Raw genomic sequence first — 25,633 nt, 5'->3', positions numbered from 1 at the left:
TTAATTTCAGAGCAACACATGCAGCACTCATGTCATCCGTTAATCTGTTTCTAGCATCAGATTTTATATGATTCAAAGCCGAAAACAGCTGCTCACAAGCATAGGATGACCCAAACAAAGTAAGAAGAGCAATCCCAAGTGCTTTCATGGACTTAAAATTGTCTGGCAGAGAATTCCACGCTTTTAGGATTTCATTTTCAGAACTGCTAGCAGTGATTTCATTTGTCACCCTTTCACACTCAATACGTTCAAGAGCCGCACGCAGGTCATTGAATTTACTTTTCCAGATAGAGCTTTCTTGAAATTCCAGTAGCTCCATTTCCAAATTTTGAATATCCAACCACTGTAAGCAGGAAAGATCAAGATCTTCAAATGTGGACTTTTCTGGGGAAGTTATAAATGAAAGAGTTGTCTCCATCTTACGGAACTGAGAAAATCTTTTACTAAAATTCTCCTTTGCTTCAGCTACAATGATGGAATATGCTTTGTGGATTTCCTGGTGTTTTTTATGACTGTCCACAAATGTTGTAGAATTATCCAAATGTATTTTTAGGTTGGGAAAATATTTTAGCTGTCCACTCTCAAGGTCTTTTTCAAAAACATGCAATTTTCTCTCAAAAGCTTTGATGTCACTAAACATGCTTTCTGCTGTTTTTCCCATGCCTTGTAATTTTTTGTTTAGTACATTAAAGTGGTTAGTAAAATCTGTAAAGAACATGAGGTTGGTAAGCCAGGCCATGTTGGTGAGTTGAGGATAGTCTTCCCCCTTTTCGTTCATAAATAGCCTAACTTCTTCCAAGCAGGCCACAAATCTCTCTAACACTCGTCCTCTGCTCAGCCACCGGACATTATTGTACATCAGTAAAGTGTTATATTGTGCCTGAACCTCATCAAGAAGGGCTTGAAATTGTCGAAAATTAAGAGCACGCGCCATGATGAAGTTCACCATTTTTGTTACATCTTTGAGGACATCATCAAGTTTTTTGCTGCTTTCTTTGGCGCAGAGAGCCTCTTGATGTATTATGCAGTGAAATTGAATCAGTGGATGTTTTGCTTCCTTAGCAAAGAAATGAATGAATCCTGATGTTGTCCCCACCATGCTAGGTGCTCCATCGCTAGTAACTGAAACTACTTTTTCTGGACTTACCAGCTCTCTTCTCTCATGATGTCACCAGTAGCATAAGGCAAAATGAGCGTTAGTCTTGCATGGTTAGTAATATCTATACTTTCATCCAAGCACATGGAGTAGAAGGGTGCTTTTTGTAAGTCGCAAGTAAGCTGTTGACTAACATCAGCAGCCATTCGCAGAACCCTATCTTTTGCAGTATTTCTGCTTAGCGGCATCTCAGAGATGCGCTGCACAATTTTATCCTTGTTTTGGAAATCATGGAAGAGTGAATTACTCCCAGCCAAAATTGCCTTTTTGATAAAATCTCCATCAGAGAGGGGCTTACCATGTTTTGCCATGCACAGTGAAATTTGAAAGCTGGCAACTGTAAGATGATTAGTTTTTGAAAGATAGTTGCTAAAACTAAGAGACTGGGAGTGATATTTCTTTAATTTTCCTACAAGGAACTCTTTTCTTTGAGCTAAACCAAGTTCAGCAACACTGTTATGGTTGGTCTCAAAGTGACGTTTGACACTTGATGTGCGAGACACAACACTTTCATTACACATAATACACAATGCTTTCCCACTGCGTTCAATCACTCCATATGTACTCTGTCCAGGCCTCTTGGAATGGTCTTCCACTATCTGTTTTTGCTTTTATTGCTGTACTCATTTTCTTTGTTCAAGACTTCAAGTCTACAAAAAGATAAAATTTGTATAATAAAAAAAATCTAATGAAGTGCTGTATACAAATCCGTCCCCATAAAAAAATATGTGATTGGGGAATTTTACTAATTGTAGACATCCGTTTTGGTCAAAAAATATACTGTCCGGGTGAAAACCGGACTTGTGCAACCTGAGTGTATGGGAAAAGGACTTTTATTTTTCATTATTGGAGCCTTTGTTATTTTATTATGATGTTTACAAAAGCACTGTGAAGGGCCACATATACACTTTACTGTTTTTTGCTATATTGAGTTTTCCATAAGGTACAGCGCAGAGGATTAGTGTGTTGGTTGTTCACAGAGAGCCCAGCCCTCCTCTCAGCTTACTGAACTTCTCTATGCAATCATCATAAGCAGCTTTTTTATTTCCTCGAATTTAGCATGTCCCCCATGGAAGATACAGAGGTTTTTACAGAGGAGCACATTATTAGACACATTAACTTCCCCCCATATCCTCACCTCTCTAGCATGGGAGCACTAGGAACTGTTCCTGATTACAGATGTCACATGTGGAGTCACACTACAGCCTCACTGAGTTCCTGTGACAGACTCAGTGTGAAGCTTCTCTTCCTCCCCCCACTTCCCCCTCACACACTGCCTGGCTCATAGGATACTAAGGGGAAGACAGGCAGGCTAAACATCCACTCACAGGACTGCAGCCAGCACAGGAGGATGGGCTGCGGCCCACTGGGACAATGCCCGGTCCTCCCAATGGCCATTCCGGCCCTGTTGCCAGGTGAGCTGCAAAGCAGACACCGGCACACTCACCTCCCGCCGCGCCGCATATCTTAATTGCGGACTAGAGAGTTGCGCGGGGACAGAAATCCTACCCGTCCCCACCCGTCCCCGCCAAAGTCTCACCCGTTCCCACTCTTCCCCGTGAGGAATCCCACCCGTCCCCGTGAGGAACCCCTCCGTCCCCACCCGTCCCCGTGAGGAATCCCTTCCGTCCCCGCCCGTCCCTATAAACTTCAGAAATAGTTATTTCATTTAATTATGCTACTGAATTAAAGGCTCTGGTAGAAACCCATTTACAAATAAGCAAAAATACTTTATTAATTTGGAAATATTAATTGGGAAGAATACACACTTTGTAAACGGGTTTCTACCAGAGCCTCTTTTGTTTATAAATTTTTATCAACACAACTAGTATACTACTTTATCCTGAAGCAAAAAAAAAAGAAAAAAAGAAATAGAATTCTTTTCCTACCTTTGTTGCCTGGTTTCTGCTTTCCTCATGTTCTCATTCAGTTCCTTCCATCCACTGTCTCTCTTCCTTCTGCGTCTTCCATTTGTTACTGTGCCTCTCCCTTTCTCCCCCCTTCCAAATTGGTCTGGCACCCATCTTCTTCCCTCCGCTCCCCCCATAGTCTGGCATCTCTGTCTTCTTCCCTGCCAGAATCTTCTCCCCACTCTCTCGTCCCCATTTCCTTTCAGCGTCCTTCTCCCCCCCCATCTTCCCCATGTCCTGTCAGCATCCTTCTCCCCCCTCTGTCTTCCCCATGGCCTTTCAGCATCCTTCTCCACCCCCCCGTCTTCCCCATGGCCTTTCAGCGTCCTTCTCCACCCCACCCCCCATCTTCCTCATGTCCTTTCAGCGTCCTTCTCCACCCCTTTGTCTTCCCCATGTGCTTTCAGCATCCTTCTCCCCCCCATCTTCCCCATGTCCTGTCAGCGTCCTTCTCCCCCCTCTGTCTTCCCCATGGCCTTCAGTATCCTTCTCCACCCCCCCCCCATCTTCCCCATGGCCTTTCAGCGTCCTTCTTCACCCCTTTGTCTTCCCCATGTGCTTTCAGCGTCCTTCTCCCCCCCCCCGTCTTCCCCATGTCCTGTCAGCGTCCTTCTCCCCCTTCTGTCTTCCACAAATGCTTTCAGTGTCCTTCCCCCCCCACCCCGTCTTCCCCATGGCCTTTCAGCGTCATTCTTCACCCCTTTGTCTTCCCCAGTGCTTTCAGCGTCCTTCTCCCCCTCCTTCTCTCCCGCCCCGGGTGCAGCACAGCCGGCCAGGTCCCCTTACTATTGTGGCACTTCCGCGACCGACAGACCGACAACAGCCCCGGTCTGACAAACCTCCCTGCCCTTAACCGCGAATCTAAATTTCCTTCTTACAGCTGCTGTAAGAAGGTAATTTAGATTCGCGGTTAAGGGCAGGGAGGTTTGTCGGACCAGGGCTGTTGTCGGTCGGTCGGGTTAGCTCCACAAAAGTAAGGGGACCTGGCCGGCTGTGCTGCACACGGGGCGGGGCAGACCGCCCCCCTCCCTTGGTAGCCACTCGAGCCGCGAGGCTACTCCTCCTTACCTACCCTGCCTGCAGCACAGAGCCGAACGGAAGTCTTCCCAACGTCAGCGCAGACGTCGGAGGGAGGGAGGGCTTTGTTTACCGACATCAGCGCTGACGTCGGGAAGACTTCCGTTCGGCTCTGTGCTGCAAGCAGAGCAGGTAGGGAGAAAAGCCGTGCGACTTAGTACATCCAGCCCCGCAGGAACCCCGCGACCCTCGGAGGCGTCCCCATGGGATCCCCGCGACCCGTGCAGCTCTCTATTGCGGACCTTCCCGCGTGCCAGCTGCAAGGCCTTCGTGTGCCACAGCTGGCACGCATGCCATAGGTTCGCCATTGCTGTTCTATGCTCTCAAAGCTTTTCAACATCTCCTTCACGACATGGTGATTCTTGTACGTACCGACAACCAGGTAGCCATGTATTATGTCAACAAACAGGGAGGGACGGGATCTCATTCCCTCTGTCAAGAAGCTCTCAAATTGTGGCATTGGGCAATTCTTCACAACCTCTACCTCAGAGCTGTTTATATTCAGGGACAACACAATTATTTGGCGGACAAATTGAGTCGTCTTCTACAACCTCATGAATGGACGCTCAATTCTCCTACTCTTTACCAAATCTTTGCTCGTTGGGGAATTCCGCAGATAGATCTGTTTGCATCGCCTCTCAACTTCAAGCTGCCTCAATTTTGCTCCCGCATTTACGCTCCTCAACGTCTCGAAGCGGATGCGTTTCTACTGGATTGGAGGAATCAGTTCCTTTATGCCTTTCCTCTGTTTCCTCTGATTCTCAGGACTCTTGTCAAACTGAAGTCAGAACATGCCACCATGATTCTGATTGCTCCTCGGTGGCCCAGACAACCTTGGTTCTCCCTTCTACTTCAACTCAGCACCAGGGAGCCTCTACTTCTGCCAATATTTCCTTCTCTACTCACGCAGAGTCAAGGTTCCTTGCTTCATCCCAATCTGCAGTCTCTACACTTAACGGCTTGGTACCTTTCTGCATAACAGACTTTCCTCAATTTTCTCAGTCTGTTCAAGATATCTTACTTGCTTCCAGAAAGCCATCGACTAGACAATGTTATGACCAGAAGTGGACAAGATTTTCTACTTGGTGTTCTACGCGTCACTTGCAACCTATATCGTCCTCTTTATCATCAGTTTTGGACTACTTGTTTCATTTGTCCCAATCTGGACTTCAAACTACATCTATTCGAGTCCATTTTAGTGCTATAGCTGCTTTTCATCAGCCTCTGGATGGAAAACCTCTTTCTGCACATCCTATGGTTTCTCGCTTTATGAAAGGACTTCTAAATCTCCATCCACCGCTTAAACCACCTCCTGTGGTTTGGGATCTCAATGTTGTTTTAGCTCAACTTATGAAACCTCCTTTTGAACCGCTTGACAAAGCTCACCTCAAGTATCTCACTTGGAAAGCTGTGTTCCTGATCGCCCTCACATCTGCTCGACGAGTCAGTGAGTTACAAGCTTTGGTTACAGATCCACCTTTCACAGTTTTTCACCATGATAAGGTGGTCCTGCGTACTCATCCTAAATTCTTACCTAAAGTTGTTTCAGAACTTCACATCAATCAGTCTATTGTTCTATCTGTATTTTTTCCAAAGCCTCATTCTCATCCAGGAGAGGCGGCTCTTCATACTTTGGACTGTAAACGTGCTTTGGCTTTCTACCTCCAACGCACTCAACTTCACAGAACATCTCCTCAACTTTTCATTTCATTTGATCCGAACAGGTTGGGACGTCCTATATCAAAACGCACAATCTCCAACTGGATGGCTGCTTGCATTTCTTTCTGCTATGCTCAGGCTGGTCTTCCTCTGCAAGGTCGAGTGACGGGCCACAAAGTTAGAGCTATGGCGGCATCTGTAGCTTTCCTCCGATCAACTCCTATTGAGGAAATCTGCAAGGCTGCCACTTGGTCCTCGGTTCATACTTTCACCTCTCATTATTGTCTGGATACTTTATCCAGGAGGGATGGCTATTTTGGCCAATCTGTTTTGCAAAATCTTTTTTCGTAAATTGCCAACTTCCCTCCATCCCTTTTTACTTAGCTTGGAGGTCACCCATGTGTGGGAATATGCTGCCTGCTTGTCCTGGGATAAAGCACAGTTACTTACCGTAACAGTTGTTATCCAGGGACAGCAGGCAGATATTCCCACAACCCTCCCATCTCCCCTGGTTGGCTTCTTGGCTAGGTATCTGAACTGAGGATCCTCTCAGGAGATGCGCCCCCTAGTTCGGGCGGGAAGGCACGCACGCATGCGCGGTGCAGTCCTCGAAAGATCGAGATCTTCAAGCAAGTTTGCTTTCGAGGCTGTCCGCTGCGGGGCTCCATCGGTGATGTCACCCATGTGTGGGAATATCTGCCTGCTGTCCCTGCATAACAACTGTTACGGTAAGTAACTGTGCTATATAAGCATATGCTTTTAATGGAGGAGCTTAGTTCTTTTCATTGTCAACAGGTAATAGTTGGCAGCCAGTAAGACAACTGAATAATTCAGTCAATGAGTTTCACTAGAATTAACAATAAAGAAAATTAAATACACATTTGAATCACTGAAAGGCAGCCTATCAGAGATGAGTAATTATTTTCACTTTCTGTGAGTATGTGTTTCTATATTGTGTGGTATATATTTAGCTGTGATTGGGGGAATATAGAACATGATAACTATGGCAATCTTTGCTGGAGGGGGGAATGTCCGGTAGGAGGGACTGGGTATCCCTCCTGCCAGTAGTCTTTGCGGGGGTGGGGACGGTTTGCTGCAGTCGCTAAATTGATCATGGTAGGGAGATTCCCTTGCGATCAGCTCAGCAGCTATGCAATTCTCTAACCTGCGCCTGTGACATGGGCGCCAGTTATAGAGCCCTGGTGGTTAGGTAGCTTAGGTCGATTCTTTAAAGGTCGTCCATGTGCGATTCTCAAAAGCCACTTAGGTGGCTTCTGAGACCAGGCGCCCTATACAGAATTTGGGCGTATATCTTTGCTGTAATTTCCTAGCTAAACATTAATAATAAAAGAAAGCCAGAATACAAAAGAGAAACATACTAAACATGCCTGTACGGTATCACTGAGCAAGAATGCATAGATCTGTGACTCATATCTGTCCTTCTGTAGATCTGTAGATTTTTTTTTTGATTTTTTTTGTTTAGGAAGAGAAAGCAGGTCAGAAAGCATCTGAAGCCAAGGAGGTGAAGCTTTATGCACAGATTCCTCCCATAGAGAAGATGGATGCATCTCTGTCTACACTGGTTCACTGCGAGTAGGTTCAATCAGCTATTTTTTTTATTTGAGCAACTGTCAGTCCTGGAGAAACCTGTCTTCCATGTAGGTTTTGATTGCTTTTTTTTCAGCCTAATTTAATGACAATCCAAATATCTAGACCATTTGGTCACCTGAAAGAAAGACACAGTGTCAAAAAGATCTTGTATTAGACAACCTTTACTCTTAACCAGTCCTTAGGCACACCCAGACAGTTTGGTTTTTTTCAGGATATCCACAATGAATACGCATGAGATAGATTTGCATACAATAGAGGTAGTGCATGCATATATTCTCATGCATACTCATTGTGCACATCCTGAAAACCCAAATGGCTGAGTGTATCCTGAGAACTGGATCGAGAAACACTGTGCTAAACAATTTCAATGGAAGCTGAATTTTCCCCTGTTTTCCAGATATATGTGAAAAAGTAAAAAGAACAAATGCCATCACTGTTTCTTGCATGTCCATTTTTTGATGCCTAGTAGAATTTGATCTGCTTTTTATGAAGCTTCTACATTCACTATAAACATTTTTTGACTGTCTCTTCAAAGGAAGCTGTCCCTTTCTACAAACTGCATTGAAAAAATAGCCAACCTGAATGGCCTGAGTAAGTAATTCCACTTGAGTTTATTCATGGTTTATGGTAGTACATCTCGGTGTAAATATTGGCAATACTTTTGCTATGGTAGCAATCTGAATTTTCAAAAGGACTCTTCCTATGCAGCCCTGCAAAGACACTTGAAAATTGCAATGTAGAATAGCAGGATAATTTAAAATAACAGGAAACAAAGTTACAGATGAATGAAAGGCACTCTTGCCCTTTCTCTCTGCCTCTATTTCTTTCTCATGTTATTGATACAGTAGACTCTCAGTTATTTGGCACTCTTGGGGATTGGTGGATGACAGATAACTGTTTTTCTGGTTGCTTGAGGGTTACTGTAAAAAAAAGTACTGTAGCAGCAGGCAGCCATTCCTGACACACCACTCCTTCCCTCTGGCCCTCTAAGCAGTAGATTGGTCCTAACAACAACCCCCCTCCAGGCCCGAGGCAGCAGCATCAGCCAATCCTGACAACCCTCTTCCCTCCCTTACCAAGGCAGTAGCAGCAACCGGTGAACTGAAGAAGCGCCATAAACAGGCTGCTTCTGGCCAGCCCCAACAGGGCCTTTCTTCTGCTGCATCAGAAGTGACATAGCAGAGGAAAGGCCCTACCAGGACTGCAGCTTGTTTACAGCGCTTCTTCTGTTCACCGGCTGCAACTACTGTCTCGGTAAGGGAGGAAGGGGAATTGTCAAGGATTGGCTGCTGCTGCTGCTTCAGGGCTGAGGGAGTCAGGATCAGCTGCCGCTGCTGCCTTGGGCCTGGAGTGGGGGGGGGGTTGTCAGGATGGCTGTCGCTGCTGCTTCAGGGGCTGGAGGGAGATTTGTGTCTGCCTGCTGCTTTAAGGGCTTGAGGGAGGGAAGGAGGGTTGTTTGGAGGTTGTCTGAGGAGTGTGGGAGACATTTTTTGGCCAGCAATTTTTTTTGCTGGATGTTTGAGTGTGCCAGTTAATTGAATGCTGGTTAGCTGAAATTCTACTGTATTCTTCATGTTTACCAGTGAAAGAAATTTAAAGCATGTCAGATGCTATCCAGATTGTAAGTGTTCGTTTATAACTTTAGTTAAAAGATATAAGGCTCAAATATTAGATATCTTGCAAATGTTTTGTACAAACTAGGCATTGTTAGATTTATCCAGATCTTTGAACAAGAGACTCAACTATAATCTGACTTGTATCGTACAGTGCAACAGCTGAGTCACAGAACCAACCTTAGAAAAAGACATTTTACATGGTAACATAATATATGCAGAAAAAAAGTCTTACCCTGAAGAGGCCTGAGTTGGCGCATACTACGCAGAAGCGTTAGCAGGGTGTGACAGAGACCTTCCTAGTCCTGATCAGAGGGTCTTATATACATGCAAACACATTTAAAATTTTGAAAAAGTCAGGATGATAAACAAAAGACCAGGAAATCGATATAAAGCATAGGAAAAGGGGAATTCACTATTTGTGTAAGGTGTTAGGTGGGCAAGAATCATAGAGGAAATCAGGTAATGGATAACATATTTCTAGAGGGATGAAGAACTCCAGCTTGTATTAAGAACTCCATTTTGGGTTCTGTCTTTCTGTCTTCTTTGTTCTCTCTGCTTTTCTTTGTTCAGGTTTCCCGCTTCTAGCATCGTGGTTCTAATTGATACCAGATGTGCCTTAGGCTGTTTAGGAAGAGCATATTAGATTACGTATCCCAAACTGAGATATAACATGCATTAAATATGAATGACATATAATGTGTGAAGCTATGAATGAAATTATGAATGTTTGGGGCCCCAAGTATGAATGGATATGAAAGAATTTGTATTTAAAATGAAATGATTTATATAAAAAATACTAAGGAAAAAATCCTGAACACAACATCTGGAAATGTCAGAGTCTCAGAGACTGCTGTTCCAAATTTTCTCCAACATAGGAAGGCTTCTGTGTGAGGATCAGTGAAATTTGAAGCTGTCAGCTCAGGGAGAGGGGGAAACAGCCCCTCCTTCTCCTTGACTGTCTTTTTCTCTGAGGGCTGAGAATATCTCAGCACCTTTTTAACAAATGCAGATTCTCTTAATATACCTTTTTGGAAAAGGACAAAAAAGAATATTGGATATGTTATAAATGTTAATGTATATTCAGAAATGAATGTAAACAAAACAAATGTAATTTCTGAAACTTTTAAACATGTAGAGGAATTTTCTTTCTCTAACTTTGAAGACCACCTCTGTTAGTTTTGATTGGCCCACACGGCCAATGATGTCATACTGGACTTAAGGTATATAATGGGGAGCTTCGAAGTATCGAGTTGAGCTCGTTATCAGAAGGCCAGCATTTTGGCAACTATAACAACCTCCCGCTAACGCAACTATTCTTTATTCTTTTGAGTTTCATGATGGAAAAATAAAAACAATAAAATTAAATATTTTGGTGAACCTGGTGTTATGCGTTCATTTTCCATATTTTTGTTATTTTTGTACACCTTGAGTGAAACCTAGCAGCTTAATTGGCAACTGCAGCTTTATGAGTGCAGTTGCCAATTAAGCTCATGCCAATACCCATGCTCAACCCCCTCTTCTACAAAGCCGCTCGGCAACAGCCCTGAAGCCCTTTAAATTTCTATGGGCTTCGGGGCTGTTACCACGCGGCAGCCACTAGCGTAGCTTTGTATAAGAGGGGGTTAATGTCTGCCCATACTCAACCCAGCACTGGCAAAATGGCTGGGGTACCACGCTTGTCTTTTTAAAAAGCATGAAATAATATATCAGATACAAGGGGGCATTACAGATGTAGGGAAATATATTAAGGAACTGAAACCAAATCTCACCTGGATGATTACCTTTTGAATTAAAGCATGCATCTTTTTGAAGAATATGGGGCTTTTACTAAAGCTTTAATGTGTATTTAGTGCTGTGCATCCTATTTTACACCTATGGACCACATGGTACTTGTTAGCACATGCTAAGCTTTAATAATATACCTATGAGCAGTGGTACATTTGGGAAACATATTTTGCTAAAACAGGGATTCACTATACTCTTACAAAGTTCAGGTTTTTGCTTTTTTGTAGTGCCAATTTTTTCATGTTTGTAACAGCTTTTTATACCTACTAATTGTTGCTTGATGTCCTGGATTGAGTCCTTCATACATATATCAGAACCTTTTTCTGTTTTATTTAGAGAACCTGCGAATCTTGTCTTTAGGGAGAAACAACATAAAGAATCTTAATGGACTGGTGCGTTTTCTTCTTTTCATTTCCTATTTGTTCCATTTGTGCTAGCTTCTATATATTGCTCTGTTGAGTGAAAGTTCTGGATTCTAAGAGCTTATATCTCTGTGACTGTAGTAAATCAGCTTGATTCAGTGAAAGAACTTGGAATAGACAGCATTGATTTGGACCAAATATTTTAAATGTCTTTTTCTACCTCACTGTCCTTTTAGAAAGCAGGCATAATATTCTTACTTGTGGGTGATGTCATCCACAGAACCCAGTATGGACACTGTCACTTTAAATCTTTAGGCAGTGCCCATACTGCGTATGAGCCAGTCCCTTCCTGCCGGACATTACTCATGGGATCATCAGTTCTTTAGTTTTCCATGAAAGTTCTTTTGTTTTCCATGCAGCTGAGAAGCTATGTCTTCAGTTTTCTCTTCAGCGCATCAAACATTTTCCCTTTTTTTGTGTCTTTCCATACGTATTTTTGAAAATTTTCCTCATATTTCATTGTTTTTCTCATGTTCCAATATTTGATCCAACTTTGGTTAATTTTTTTCAACTTGTATTTTTTTGGCTTTCAGGCAACTTCAAGCCCTTTTTTCATCCAAGAGCATTAACTGTTTTCAATATCTTAGTTACTCGACCTCCCTGGGCAATTGAGCCCTTTGTCTTAGCATCATCTATTTTCCCCTCCATATTAGAGAGTGCTGAGTGAATTTAACAAATGCTTTTGATGTTATCGGATCATTTCAGTCTCTGACCTGGATTACAGTAGAGTCTCAGCTATCTGGCAACCATGGGGATTGGTGGTAGTAGTCTCTGGTTGCTTGAGAGTTACTGTAAAAATAGTTATCCCAGGACAAGCAGGCAGTATATTCTCATATGTGGGTGACATCATCCATGGAGCCCAGATGTGGACAGCCTCGCAAGCAGACTTGCTTGTAAAACTTTAAGAAAGTTTGCGCAAGTGCCTTCGCACCCAAGGTAGGATGCGTGCCTCCTCAGTTCTCCGTGGAGCCGACAAGTCACTTGTTTCGACGCTCTGCACTAGACTTAGTTCTACTCGTGCCTTCTCTCACCGCGGCTCGTGTATTTTTCTTTGCAGAGTCACTGTGTTTGTTGCACGTTTCTTTTTAAAAAATATATATATTTAGTTTTTTTCTTTTACTTCAGTGGGGCCTACGTGCGGCTTCAGTTTTGTTTCATTCCACTTCCGGGCGGTCTCAGGGTTACGAAGTATAGCCTGACCTCGGTTGGAGTCGGGCGCCCGCTGTGCTACCACTGTCTTCGAGTCCTGAAACGGGGTCAAAATCTTCAACCTCAATCAAATCTCCCTTCTATAGGGAGTCTTCGCCTTTGGGGAGCTCAGCTAATTCTTCCACTGGAAAGCCGTTATCCTTGGTGACTCCTTCAGCTATGATAGCTCAGCCAACCCTTATGGACATGCCACCTCTAGAACCAGTGGGTCCGGTGGGTCTGGGGATCTCCAGGACATGTGTCTCGAAATCGAGGCAAGACTCTTCCTCAAGGTCGTCTTCCTTGGAGTCTATAGCCACACCAATTGTACTAGCTTCAGTGGTCTTGGTGCCGGCTTTGCAATGTTAGAAGTTATTCTGCATCAGGAGCTTGGTAATATGCTTGCCAAATTCACTCCTGTCTTGACCCTGCTTCCTGCAGGCCAGCCTGTGCATTCAGTAGTAATACAAGGAGTCGAGTCCTTGAGAGTGCCTCAAGAAACTCCACCACACTCTATCCAAGGAGTCGAGTCCTTGCTAATGTCTCGAGAAAATCTAACACACACTATATATGGAGTCGAGTCCTTGAGAGTGCCTTGAGAAACATCAACACACTCTATACAAGGAGTTGAGTCCTTGCGAGTATCTCAAGAACAACCAATATACTCTATACAAGGAGTCAAGTACTTCATAGTGCTTCAAGATCAATCTATACACTCTATGCAAGGAGTTGAATCTTTACGAGTGTCTCGAGATATGTCTGTACAAGGAGCTGAGTCCTTTTCAGTGTCTCGACTTCAATCTCTATCTTCCAGCCCTAACTCTACGCATAAGGCATAAGGCATAACTCTTCAAGGCACAGGGTGACGACTCCTCAACATTCCTCATTGAGACTGCATTCGAGATCACTACCTCATTCTCTGAGACACAGTTCATCTCCATACCATCTGTCGAGGTATTCATTGAGACCCAGGTCCTCTTCCCGAGACAGACCTTGTCTCTTGAGGCATAGGCAATCCTCGAGCCAGCCACCTTCCTTCTCGAGGAAATCTACAGCAGAACCACTTTCATCAGTTGAGTCCTTCTCCTGTGGTTTTCCATCAGCTGGTTCTTTTTTGCCCATGGACAGGTATTATTATTTCACAGAGGCTTCACCCTCTTTCTCTACCGTGAAATGTACTTCGAGGAGTTCCCGGTCGACTTCGACTCAATGGGATCTCCCCTCTTCTGCTTCAATGTCCTTTACTCTATTTTTTTGCCAACTGAGTATATCTCATACTCCTACTAATTCATTAAAATTACCCATGAATGGCATTTTTACTCAAACTTTCAAAAGAAATCTTGCTACACCTTATTCCGTTCCTGCTGTGCCAGCAAGACTGGAATCTTGATATCAAATGGTTCACTGTATCGGATTTGAAAAGTCTCAACTATTCCATCAATCTCTTTTTGTTGGGTCTTCCTTGAAAATAACCAATCCAGCAGTCCCACCTGGCCGACAGGGAAGGGCCATGGATCAATTTGGCCGATGCCTGGTATCAAAATTCTATGATAACAAATAAAATTTTAAACTACAACTTTGTCTTTACATCATATCTCAAATATTGAGTCAATGATATGCCCACTTTTTTCAAGGACCTTCCAGAGCATCACCTGACAGAGTTCCAGCATATGCATTCCACTCTGGCACAACTTCACATACATGGTGCCTGCCTGTTCCCCGATGGCAGCGATGAGAAGGGAAGGGAAGCAGGTTGGGCACCACTGCTCTAGACGAGCCGCGAACCGCACTCTAGGGAGAACAGTGGTCCGCCCCCCCCCCCCTTGGTACGCCACTGGAGCAGCAGCGTGTCTGGCCGGCTCTTCCATGGATAGTGCAAGGAGCTGCCAACCCGCGGCTTTGAACGGAATGAGCTGGCCAGACACGCTGCTGCTCCAAAACGAAGAGAATGATCGCGTCCAGACCGCGGGCCGCAAATAAAACTTGGAGAGCCACATGTGGCACTTGGGCCGCATGTTTGAGACCGCTGCCTTAGTGGATCCTGGCATCTCAGTGGGCGCATGCTTTCAACCCACTCTCTCAGCACATTACAGTGACTTCTTCGTTGAGACAGTTTCTCCAATGGTGGATGCTCTTTTCCAATCTCTCCAGAAATGCCCCCTCATCAGAAGGTCCTCTTCTCGACCTACCCTTCGGGGGCTCATCTCGATGGTTTCAGTACTCAAGGCCACTGGTTCAACATAGATCGTTAGTGTTAGAGAATGACACGGTGACGGTTTACCCGCGGCCACCGCATTTAAGCCGCGGGTCACCGCCGAAAACGGGGAAGAAAACTAGCAGTCGCTGCAGTGACGGGGACAAGGCCATTCACCGACTGCGGAAACGGTGAACAGGTTTGTCCCCGCGGGCCAATGTACCCCCTTCTAGGAACCGCTATTTACCTGTGTTTCACCGTGCTCCTCATTTGTCAGATCAACCCTTCCTGCCAATCGCAGCAGAAGGGTACCCAACCCCTCCTGCCGGTCCTCCCAATGGCCTCCCCTAAGATCGACGGCAGGAGGGTACCCAACCCCTCCTGCTGGACCCCCCCCAACGAACCCTCCCACCCCGGAACCCCCTTAGTCTTACTTTCCAAGTTGGACCGGACAGCTCCTCGCTCGTCTGGCCAGCAGGCCTGCCTCCGTCCAAATGAGGCGGGCCCGCCCCTCCCCTCCCCTGCCTAACCCACAGGATCCTAGGGCCTGATTGGCCCAAGCACCTAAGGCCCCTCCTATAGAGGGAGTGGCTTTAGGTGCCTAGACCAATCAGGCCCTAGGATCCTGTGGGTTGGGCAGGGTAGGGGCGGGCCCGCCTCATTTGGACGGAGGCAAGCCTGCTGGCCATACGTGTGAGGAGCCGTCCGGTCCAACTTGGAAAGTAAGACTAAGGGGGTTCCGGGGTGGGAGGGTTCGTTGGGGGGGGGGTCCAGCAGGAGGGGTTGGGTACCCTCCTGCCGGCGATCTTAGGGGAGGCCATTGGGAGGACCGGCAGGAGGGGTTGGGTACCCTTCTGCTGTGATTGTCGGGAGGGCCGTTGGGGGGGTCTACAGGAGGGGTTGGGTGCCCTCCTGCCGTGATCGCTGGGGGGAGGGGAGACTTGCAGCCGTAGCCGCGGTCACTATGCTAATCACGGCAGGGAGATCTTTGCCGCGATTAGGTACAGCGGCCGCGTCTAATTACCATATAGGCTAACATTGTAAGCATTTAAAGTACATGTCGTGTTTGTTTTTGCATTGCTAGCCCCAGGGGTGGTGGAAGATTAGTGATTGAAAAACTGTATGAAAAATAACTATTTTAAATTTAGTGATCAAAATGTATCAGTTTTGAGAATTTATATTAATTAATTTTTTCTCTGCGTGTTTTGTTTTTGTATAGTTATTAACTAATATTTAACTAAGTTTTAAAGTTTTAAAGAATGTTTCCTTTATACGTAAATAAAGAAAAGTGAATGGGATTGCAGTGGCGGTGACGGGGCGGTGAATGGGGTGGCAGTGGCGGTGACGGGGCGGTGAAGAGGATGGTGAGACGGGGACGGGGCGGTGACGGGGATGGTGAGACGGGGACGGGGCGGTGACGGGGATGGTGAGACGGGGACGGGGCGGTGACGGGGACCAATTTTTTCACCGTGTCATTCTCTAGTTAGTGTCACATATATCTCTTGGAACTCAGAGTGATCTTCAATGTTCTCAAAACTTTTCAGCATCTTCTTCAAGATCAAGTAGTCCTTTTTCGGGCCGACAATCAAGTTGTCATGTACTGCATTAACAAGCAGGAAGACATGGGATCTCTCCCTCTCTCCCAGGAAGCTCATAAGGTGTGGAATTGGGCAATCCTTCACAACGCCTTTCTGAAGCGGGTTATAGTCAAGGAGCGAAAAACTGTCTGGCGGACAAATTGAGTCATCTTCTGCAACCTCACGAATGGACACTAAATTCCTCACCTCTCCTTCACATTTTTTCTCAGTGGGGGACTCCTCAGATACATCTATTTGCGTCTCTCCACAACACCAAACTGCCTCAATTCTGCTCCAGGATATACTCTCCTCATCACCTTGAGGCAGATGCTTTTTCTAATGCTTTTCTTCTGGAATGGACAAATTAGTTCCTATATGCATTTCCTCTCAGTCCCAAGACACTTGTCAAACTCAAACACGAACATGCCACCATGATTCTGATAGTTCCTCGGTGGCTCAGACAACTGTGGTTCTCCCTTCTGCTTCAACTCAGCAGCAGGGAGCCACTACTTCTACCAGTTTTTTCATCTCTGCTTACACAGAATCAGGGGTCTCTACTTCATTCCAATCTACAGTCTCTACACCTGACAGCTTTGTACCTCTCAACCTAACTGCCACTCTACAGATTTCTCAATCTGTCAAGAACATTTAAAGGCTTCTAGGAAGTCTGCCACTAGGCAATGTTTCAACCAGAAATGAACTAGGTTTTCTGCTTGGTGCACCATTCATCACCAGGAGCCTCAATCTACCTCTTTGTCTTCAGTTTGGCATTACCTGTTGCATTTATTTTAATCAGGCCTCAAATCAACATCTATTCAAGTCCATCTCAGTGCAATTGCTGCTTTCCATCAGCCTATGAAGGGAAACCCCTCAGCTCACCCTATGGTTTCTAGATTCATGAAAGGACTTTTCAAACCACCTCCAGGGTTTGGGATCTCAGTGTTGTTTTTGCTCAATTGATGAAGCCTCCTTTTGAACCATTGGCTTCAGCTCATCTCAAATATCTCACTTCGAAAGTGTTTTTTTCTCATTGCTCTCACGTCTGCTCGCAGAGTCAGTGAGCTACAAGCTCTAGTAGTGGACCCACTTTTCACAGTATTCCATCATGACAAAGTAGTCCTCTGTACTCATCCTAAATTCTTACCAAAAGTGGTTTCAGAATTTCATCTCAACCAATCCATTGTATTTCCAGTGTTTTTTTCCAAAGCCTCATTCTCATCCTGGAGAAACAGCTCTTCCTACTCTGGACTGTAAGCATGTTATGGCTTTCTACTTGCAACTCACTAAGCCACATAGATCTGCTCCTCAGCTCCTCATTGGACAGATATCGAGGGCGGTTTTTCCTTATAATGACCAGGGTAGCCATACAAATGGTTATGCGCAACTGGAAGAACTGCGATCACCTTAACTTTAATTTTTGGTGGGCAAATTTATGTTTAATTTATAGATTTGAAAAAAATGAACGCGGATATATTGGGACATACTAAGAGATTTGTTAATCTGGGGCCCTTTGATTTCTTTTATGGATTCATTGTAATTGTTTTTTCCTTTGTTCCTGTTGGTACATTGCGCACACACCCAGGGAGAGGTAGGGTGGGAGGGGGGTATTTCTTTGTATGATTCCATTCCCTTATGAAATGTTGGTTGGGTGGGGTTTGTTTTTTTTTGTTGTATGAATTTTGATTGATTATAAATGCATATATGATTAATATTATTTGTATAGATATTATATTGCATTTTTGTTAGCTTTAGAAACTCAATAAAGATTTACAAAAAAAAAGATCTCCTCAACTTTTTGTCTCCTTTGATCCAAACAAGTTGGGACATCCAATTGCAAAGCGCACCATCTCCAACTGGATGGCTGCTTGCATCTCTTTTTGCTATGCTCAGGCTGGACTGCATCTACAGGGTCAAGTCACAGCCCATAAAGTCAGAGCCATAGCGGCATCAGTAGATTTCCTTAGATCCACTCCTATTGAGGGAATCTGCAAAGCTGCCTATTTGTCCTTGGTTCATACATTCACCTCTCATTATTGTCTGGATTCTTTTTCCAGACGGGATGGCCATTTCGGCCAGGCAGTTTTACAAAATGTATTCTCCTAAATTGCCAACACTCCCACCATTCCATTCTGGTTAGCTTGGAGGTCACCCACATGTGAGAATATGCTGCCTGCTTGTCCTAAGATAAAGCACAGTTACTTACTGTAACTTACAAGTGGGGGTGGGGGATGATAGAGTGAGGTGGTAAAAGAGACAAAAAGCACAGTTACTTACCGTAACAGATGTTATCCAGGGACTGCAGGCAGATATTCTTACAACCCCCCCCCCTCCCCTGGTTGGCTTCTTAGATAGCTATCTGAACTGAGGAGGTGCGTGCCCTATCTCGGGCGGGAAGGCACTCGCGCATGCGCAGTGCGGCAATCGCAAACTTTCTTAAAGTTTTACAAGCAAGTCTGCTTGCGAGGCTGTCCGCATCCAGCTCCGTGGATGACATCACCCACATGTGAGAATATCTGCCTGCTGTCCCTGGATAACACCTGTTACGATAAGTAACTGTGCTTTTTGTCTCTATTACCACCTCACTCTATCATCCCCCACCCCCACTTGTAGGTCCAGCATCTGGTCTTCCCTTCTTTCTGGGTCAAGTCATTTGCATGCAAATTTGATAGTGCATCAATCGCTGTTTGAAAATCGGCCAGAGGATCGGCCAACGATTGAGTCGCTATCTTTAGTGAATTTGGGTCTTAGTCATTAGCAAGATATCCTCAGAAGTAAAACCACTTCTCTGGCACAACATTTTTCCCGTATGTGAAAAGCCTCATTCTACTGTGTTTCAGGAAGCAGTTGGAGACTTGCTAGAAGAGTTGTGGATATCATACAATCTGATTGAGAAACTGAAAGGAATCCATGTAATGAAGAAGCTGAAAGTTCTGTACTTATCAAACAACCTGGTAAAAGACTGGGGTAAGTCTGGCTTGTCTCCTTATACTAATTATATTCAGCTCCAAAGATGGAGAAATATACAAGTAGAACCAGAAATAGCTGCTGATTAGAAGTATATACTAAGTGTGACAGCAGAACAGTTAGATTCAATTTTACTAAAGAAGACAGCATGAAGCTGTAACTTGGATATTGAATCTGGGATTGACCATATGAGAGTCAAAAAATAGGGCAAGGTACAAAGCTAATTCACATGATCTAGAATTGAGCTAAGTACCAATTAAAAGAAATCAGACTACCCTAACCTAACCCACCTTTAACATACATTGACAACAAAATTAATTAAAGATATAGAACATCTCCTTTTTGGCCCTAATTTGTATTTTAGTCTTCAGAAGCACTTGTGCTTCAGGTTCTTGAAAGTTCCTCTGTACTCGGTCCCACTGTAATAAATTTAAATGGGGATGAGGAGGGCTGCTGTAAAGGTCCTTAACAGAACCCCTGCAGATGTCACACAGTCCACGTGCTCAGTAAGATGGAATCTAAGAAGCAGATGCATGGATCAGTCTTAGAGGGAGTGGAGGTGGGGGAGGAGGGATAGTATTGCTAAATGGTCTTTTTTTTCTGGCTGCAGGAGAGTTTTCAAAACTGGGAGACTTGCCTGTACTGGAGGACCTTGTATTTGTTGGTAATCCACTGGAAGAGAAACACTCTTCAGAGGGAAACTGGCTGGAGGAAGCAACCAAACGTCTTCCCAAACTGAAAAAACTAGATGGTGAGCACTGGGTACAGCCATTAGTACATAGCAGAACATTCCTTGCATTACTTTGAGAGAGATGATTGTTAGCACACATTCCAGGGGAGTGAAATACTGGCATGGGTAGTACCAAAATGTGTGTCCCTTCAAAGGAGCAAAGTTAATGCAGTTTTAAATCCCCTTCCCATCACCGCAACAAGTCTGCTGAAAAGAGCTTTTCAAGTCAGCTTTCAAATTCTAAGCTCCATACTTTGGAATAACCTCCCAATATCTCTCCGACATCTTCCTTTTTACTTCCACTTCCGGAAGACACTAAAGACATATCTCTTTTCCTTATAGATAACTGTCCAGTATATCTCTCTCAACTGATCTATACTGCCTCATTAACCGTTCCTATTGTTAATCATTGTATAAATTTTTTTGTTAGCAGAATTGAATCCTTGTCAAAATTTGCAGGATATAAGACTTGTATAGTATAGTTAACGTGACCATTTATTTTTTTCATCAAAATGGGACATCTATTAATATTTAGTCCCGCCCCCAATCCCACCCTAGCCCCACCCACAATTTCTTCCATTCGTTTTTCATGTACACACAATATCTTATTATTTTATAATGGTGACCATAAAATTAAAAAATACACAAAGTACCCTATACGCAGAGAAAATGTTAATTATTTATATTTGGGGGGTTTTCAAAGATGTTACCTCAGTAACTATAGAAAAATAGACAAATATAGTGCAAAATATAGACAGCAGATATAAATTCTCAAAACTGACACATTTTGATCACTAAATTGAAAATAAAATCATTTTTCCTACCTTTCCTGTCTGGTGATTTCATGAGTCTCTGGTTGCATTTCCTTCTGACTGTGCATCCTTTCTTTCATTTCTTTCTGCACTCAGGCCCAACAATTGTCCCTTTCTATTCCCTCTATCCTTCCTTCCTATGTCCTTAGTGCCCCCCAGTGCCTCCTTCCTATGTCCTTAGTGTCCCCAGCGCCTCCTTTCTATATCCTTAGTGCCCTTTCCTATGTTAGTGCCCCCAGATCCAGTGTCAGTTCTCCTTTGTACCTTTGTTCCAGGTCTCCTTCTCTCACCCTTCTCTGTTATGATCTTGCCTCTCTCTGCTCTTCCTCAGGGTCTCTCCCCCTCTGTCTGCACCTCCCAAAGTCCTGCTTCTGCCTACTGTCTTTTCCCTTTGGTCCAGGCCTTTATCTCTCTGGTCTTTCTTCTAATTACAACCCCCCCTTTCTCTGCCTCTTTCTCTCCTTCCTTCCTCCCTCCTTCCTATGTCCCCCTCACTGCCTTCCAGCCTTTGTCCCACCCCCTCCCAAAAAGCCTGCCTGCCTACCTCTCCCCAAGCCAGCCTGCCTGCCTCCCCCAAAGCCAACCTGCCTACCTCCCCCAAAGCCAGCCTGCCTGCCTCTCCCAAAGCCAGCCTGCCTGCCTGCCTCCCCCAAAGCCAGCCTGCCTGCCTACCTCCCCCAGAGCCAGCCTAACGGCCTACCTCCCCCAAAGCCAGCAATCCAGCCTGACTGCCTACCTACCTACCTCTCTGCCGCGCCAAAGCCAGCCAACTTGCCTGCCTACCTCCTTCCCTCCCTACCGCGGAAAAAAAAAGCTTCCCTCCAGGCCCGATTTAAACCTCCCCCCTGGTCCATCGTCACTGCTCCTCTGCTTACCTCCCTGCTGCTAATCATGCCCAGAAGCCTTCTTCCCGACTTCAACTCTGACATCAGAGATGTTCCGGACCAGCCAGGCAGCGATTGGCTGGCCCGGAACGTCCTCTCCGACGTCAGAATTGTCGTCGGGAAGAAGGCTTCTGGGCGCGATTAGCAGCAGGGAGATAAGCAGAGGAGCAGCGGTGACGGACCGGGGGGGAGGTTTAAATCGGTCCTGGAGGGAGGCGCTTTTTTTGCTGCGGCAGGGAGGGACAGGAAGCGTTTGCCTGTCCCATTGTTCCTGCGCACAGTTTCGGGACACTGTCCCTGAAAACGGGACATTTTGGTGTCCCAAAGCTTTGTGTGGGGACAATGGGACAGGGGATCCAAAAACGGGACTGTCCCATTCAAAACAGGACATATGGTCACCTTAAGTATAGTATATATTGTATAGTAATGCTGCTTTTTTATTTTTTTACCCGTTCTTTTTGTAGAGCCCTGTTTTCCAAAGAAATCTTTGGGAAAATCTCCAGTTTCATTGCTACCAAGCAAACTGTTGCAATAATTCATTACCCCTTGTTTTTGTGTCTGCTTGCTATAATACCAGTATCACTACTCGTAGTCTACATGAGTGTTAGTTTACCTGATTTTGAGGCCTATTTAAAGTGTGGTAAAGTTTTGCATTTACCGTCCATTTCTGAAATTTAATTTTTGCATGTAAATGTAAAGTCTTTAAAAAAAACCAAAAAAACTACCAATGTACCAATGTTGTGAATGAATGGATCCTTTCCTGATTTTCTGTAACATTTGCCAACATTTTAGCAGCCATATACGTCTGTGCCTGAGAGCATGTTTAATCTCTCTGATTGTCAGATCTCAGAAATCTTTTTACTGTTGCTTTCAGGAACTCCAGTTATTAAACAAGAAGAAGATGAAGGTGAAGGAGAAAACTAACATACAACCAACCTTTGTTTTATTTAAGCATCTTCAACAAATTTTTATAAAATTTATTTTTTTTAAGAATTTTTATAAAATTTGAGTTTGAGCAAAAAGTGACTTTTTAGAAGTTTGCTACAATTCCTTTTTTAAATTAATTTTTGTTTTTTGAAAGGAACATCTGTTTTTCAGATATCAGAGACTGCATCAATTGCACAAACCTGGATGCTTCTGGAGGTAGCATGAAAATCACTGGAGCTATGCCTCTTTCTTTTCTGTTAACTTAGGCATGGTATAGCTGTATCTGTGCCAGGACTTATCCCTGCCTTCTTGCACTAGGGCACTAATTCGTATGGCTCTAGCACTAGTCTTATGTTCAGAGTCTGCTAGAGACATATTATTAGATAAAACATAATGTAAATATAGCTCTTGCATATGTATTGTGGTTTCTCTGTAAACTAGCCTTGTTTGGGGGGCCACAAGGACTAAAGCTGAGAATCATTGAATTAGGATTTTGAGGTATGTGATTTGTGAACAGCAGCTATTTTGGGCTATGCTTACCATTAAACTGACTTGGTTAATCTGAACAGAAGGCAACTAAAGCTCTGCCACATAATGATCACGTGAACCCAAGGTATTAGATTACATGTTACTACAAAGGGTGTTAAAGGTATATTTTTAATGATTCATACACTACACTTTTTCTGACTGATAAATTGTAGCTTTGTGTGTTTTTTTAAACTGAGGATAAAGAATACTACTTGGCTTTTTGTTGTGCTTTAAACATTTCTTTTTACAGTGGTATTTCATAGAATAGGTGATTTATTTTTCCTGTATTCTATAATTATTATCTTCCTGTGAAACTGGTCTTCCATCCCTTTTGGTCAGCTTACTCATATTTAAGACCTGGAAAGGCAGACTTAGTTAAGTTTAATATCCAAGCAAAAACAGTTACAGTAATGTGGAATGTTTTTATTAGTGAAACTGAAGAAGAAAACTGATCTGTTACCCCTGGCTATGGACGACAACATTTAAAAATGATTGGGGGTGCCAATCACAATGCAAATTACCCTTCCGTGTTCTCAGTGAAGTAGCTTAGAACATAAGAATAGCCTTACTGGGTCAGATCAATGGTCCATCAAGCCCAGTAGCATGTTCTCACGATGGCCAATCCAGGTCACTAGTACCTGACCAAAACCCAAGGTGTAGCAATATTCCATGCTACCGATACAGGGCATGCAGTGGCTTCCCCCATGTCTTTCTCAACTACAGACTATGGACTTTTCCTCCAGGAACTTGTCCAAACCTTTCTAAAAATCAGCTACGGTATCCACTCTTCCCACATCCTCTGACAACGCGTTCCAGAGCTTAACTATTCTCTGAGTGAAAAAAAATTTCCTCCAAAAGGTTCCAGTTTTCTACCATTCTCTGAGTGAAGAAGAACTTCCTTACGTTTGTACAAAATCTATCCCCATTTAACTTTAGAGAGTGCCCTCTCGTTCTCCCTACTTTGGAGAGGGTGAACAATCTGTCTTTATCTGCTAAGTCTATTCCCTTCAGTATTTTGAATTTTTCAATCATGTCCCCTCTCAGTCTCCTCTTTTCAAGGGAGAAGAGACCCAGTTTCTCCAATCTCTCAATGTACAGCAACTCCTCCAGCCCCGTAACCATTTTAGTTGCTCTTCTCTGGATCCTTTCGAGTAGTTCCATGTCCTTTTACGTGTATGGCGACCAGTGCTGGATGCAGTACTCCAGGTGAGGGCGCACCATGGCCCAATACAGCAGCATGATAACCTTCTCCGATCTGTTTGTAATCCCCTTCTTTATCATTCTTAGCATTCTGTTCGCCCTTTGCGCCACCGCCGCGCATTGCACGGACGGCTTCATCGACTTGTCAGTCAGAACTCCCAAGTCTCTTTCCTGGGAGGTCTCTCCAAGTACCGCCCCAAACATCCTGTATTCGTGCATGAGATTTAGGTTACCGACATGCATCACTTTACACTTATCCACATTGAACCTCATTTGCCATGTCAATGTCCATTTCTCGAGCTTGATTATGTCATGTTGCAGATCTTCGCAATCCCCCTGTGTCTTCACTACTCTGAATAACTTTGTATCGTCCGCAAATTTAATCACCTCACTCATCATACCAATGTCCAAATCATTTATAAAGATGTTGAAGAGCATGCGTCCAAGCACCGAGCCCTGCGGCACCCCACTGGTGATGCTCTCCAGTCCGAGTATTGTCCATTTACCCCCCCCCACCACTCTCTGTTTCCTATGCTCTAGCCAGTTTGCACTACTTTGTTTGCTAGTTGAGGTGAGAACACTAGCAGAGCACAATATACTGCTCAAAGCTCTAGACGATTGATGTGAAAATGGCTCTCTTTGAGTGACCATAGGCCTTGAGTGCTGAATTGAGAGGTATGTGCTCCCCATCCTTTGTGAGATGCATCCGTAGTGATTGTGATTGGTGGCTTGGGAGCATGGAACAATTTGCCTCTTATCAGATTGTTGGGTTGATGCCATTAATGCAGGGCATTTCTGGTCTCGTCTGTCACTGGAACAATAGCTGAAAGTTGTTGAAGATATTGGTTCCATTTGGATTTTAGATCCCATTGAAGAGGACGCATGTGAAGATGCCATGTGTCCCAAAAGACATAAGAAACATTTTGCTGTCGCAAACTGCTTTGAACACAAATCCTGAATTAGTTGGAGAAGTGTGATCTGAGGTATTGGCCGATAGGCTTATACTAGAGGGGTGTAAAGGAATACTCCTATGTTCTCCAGTGATTGTGTCGGCTGCAGGATTGATTTTTCGTAATTGATTAGAAGGCCAAGCAATTCATGAGATGGATTGTCTTCGAGAGAGATAGCTTTACTGCCCGAGGGGAAGGAGCAATCATCTAGGTAAGGAATCAAGTTTCAAGTTTCAAGTTTATTAAAAGTTTGATTAATCGCTTAATCTACATTCTAAGCGATGTACATGTTATTAAAATTACAATAAAAAGGGGAATCATATACTAAATAAGACTGAACACATTATTGACAGAAAAAATACAAAACGGGACAAAACATGATACATAAGGAAAAGGGGGGGTAAAAGTTACAATATATGTTAAAGATAGAAAAAAACAGGTAA

The 25,633-nt window shown here is 44.2% G+C and overlaps 1 protein-coding gene across 2 annotated transcripts in view; it reads left to right on the top strand.

The window, feature by feature from the left end:
- DNAL1 (dynein axonemal light chain 1) overlaps window positions 1–23,257 on the top strand; it is a 38,001-nt gene extending 14,744 nt beyond the window's left edge. For both annotated transcript variants that reach the window (XM_033951424.1, XM_033951425.1), the window contains exons 3-8: window positions 7,286–7,395; window positions 7,949–8,004; window positions 11,151–11,206; window positions 19,033–19,159; window positions 19,770–19,910; window positions 22,460–23,257. In XM_033951424.1, coding sequence (XP_033807315.1) covers window positions 7,286–7,395; window positions 7,949–8,004; window positions 11,151–11,206; window positions 19,033–19,159; window positions 19,770–19,910; window positions 22,460–22,509 — 540 coding nt within the window. In that variant the 3' untranslated portion in view covers window positions 22,510–23,257. The remainder of the gene's footprint in view (window positions 1–7,285; window positions 7,396–7,948; window positions 8,005–11,150; window positions 11,207–19,032; window positions 19,160–19,769; window positions 19,911–22,459) is intronic.
- The last annotated feature ends 2,376 nt before the right edge of the window (window positions 23,258–25,633 follow it).

This window comes from Geotrypetes seraphini, chromosome 7 (assembly GCF_902459505.1).
Source record: "Geotrypetes seraphini chromosome 7, aGeoSer1.1, whole genome shotgun sequence".
Lineage (NCBI taxonomy): Eukaryota > Metazoa > Chordata > Amphibia > Gymnophiona > Dermophiidae > Geotrypetes > Geotrypetes seraphini.
The sequence above is the reverse complement of the archived record's forward strand: the minus strand, read 5'-3'. Positions and strand labels throughout refer to the sequence as shown.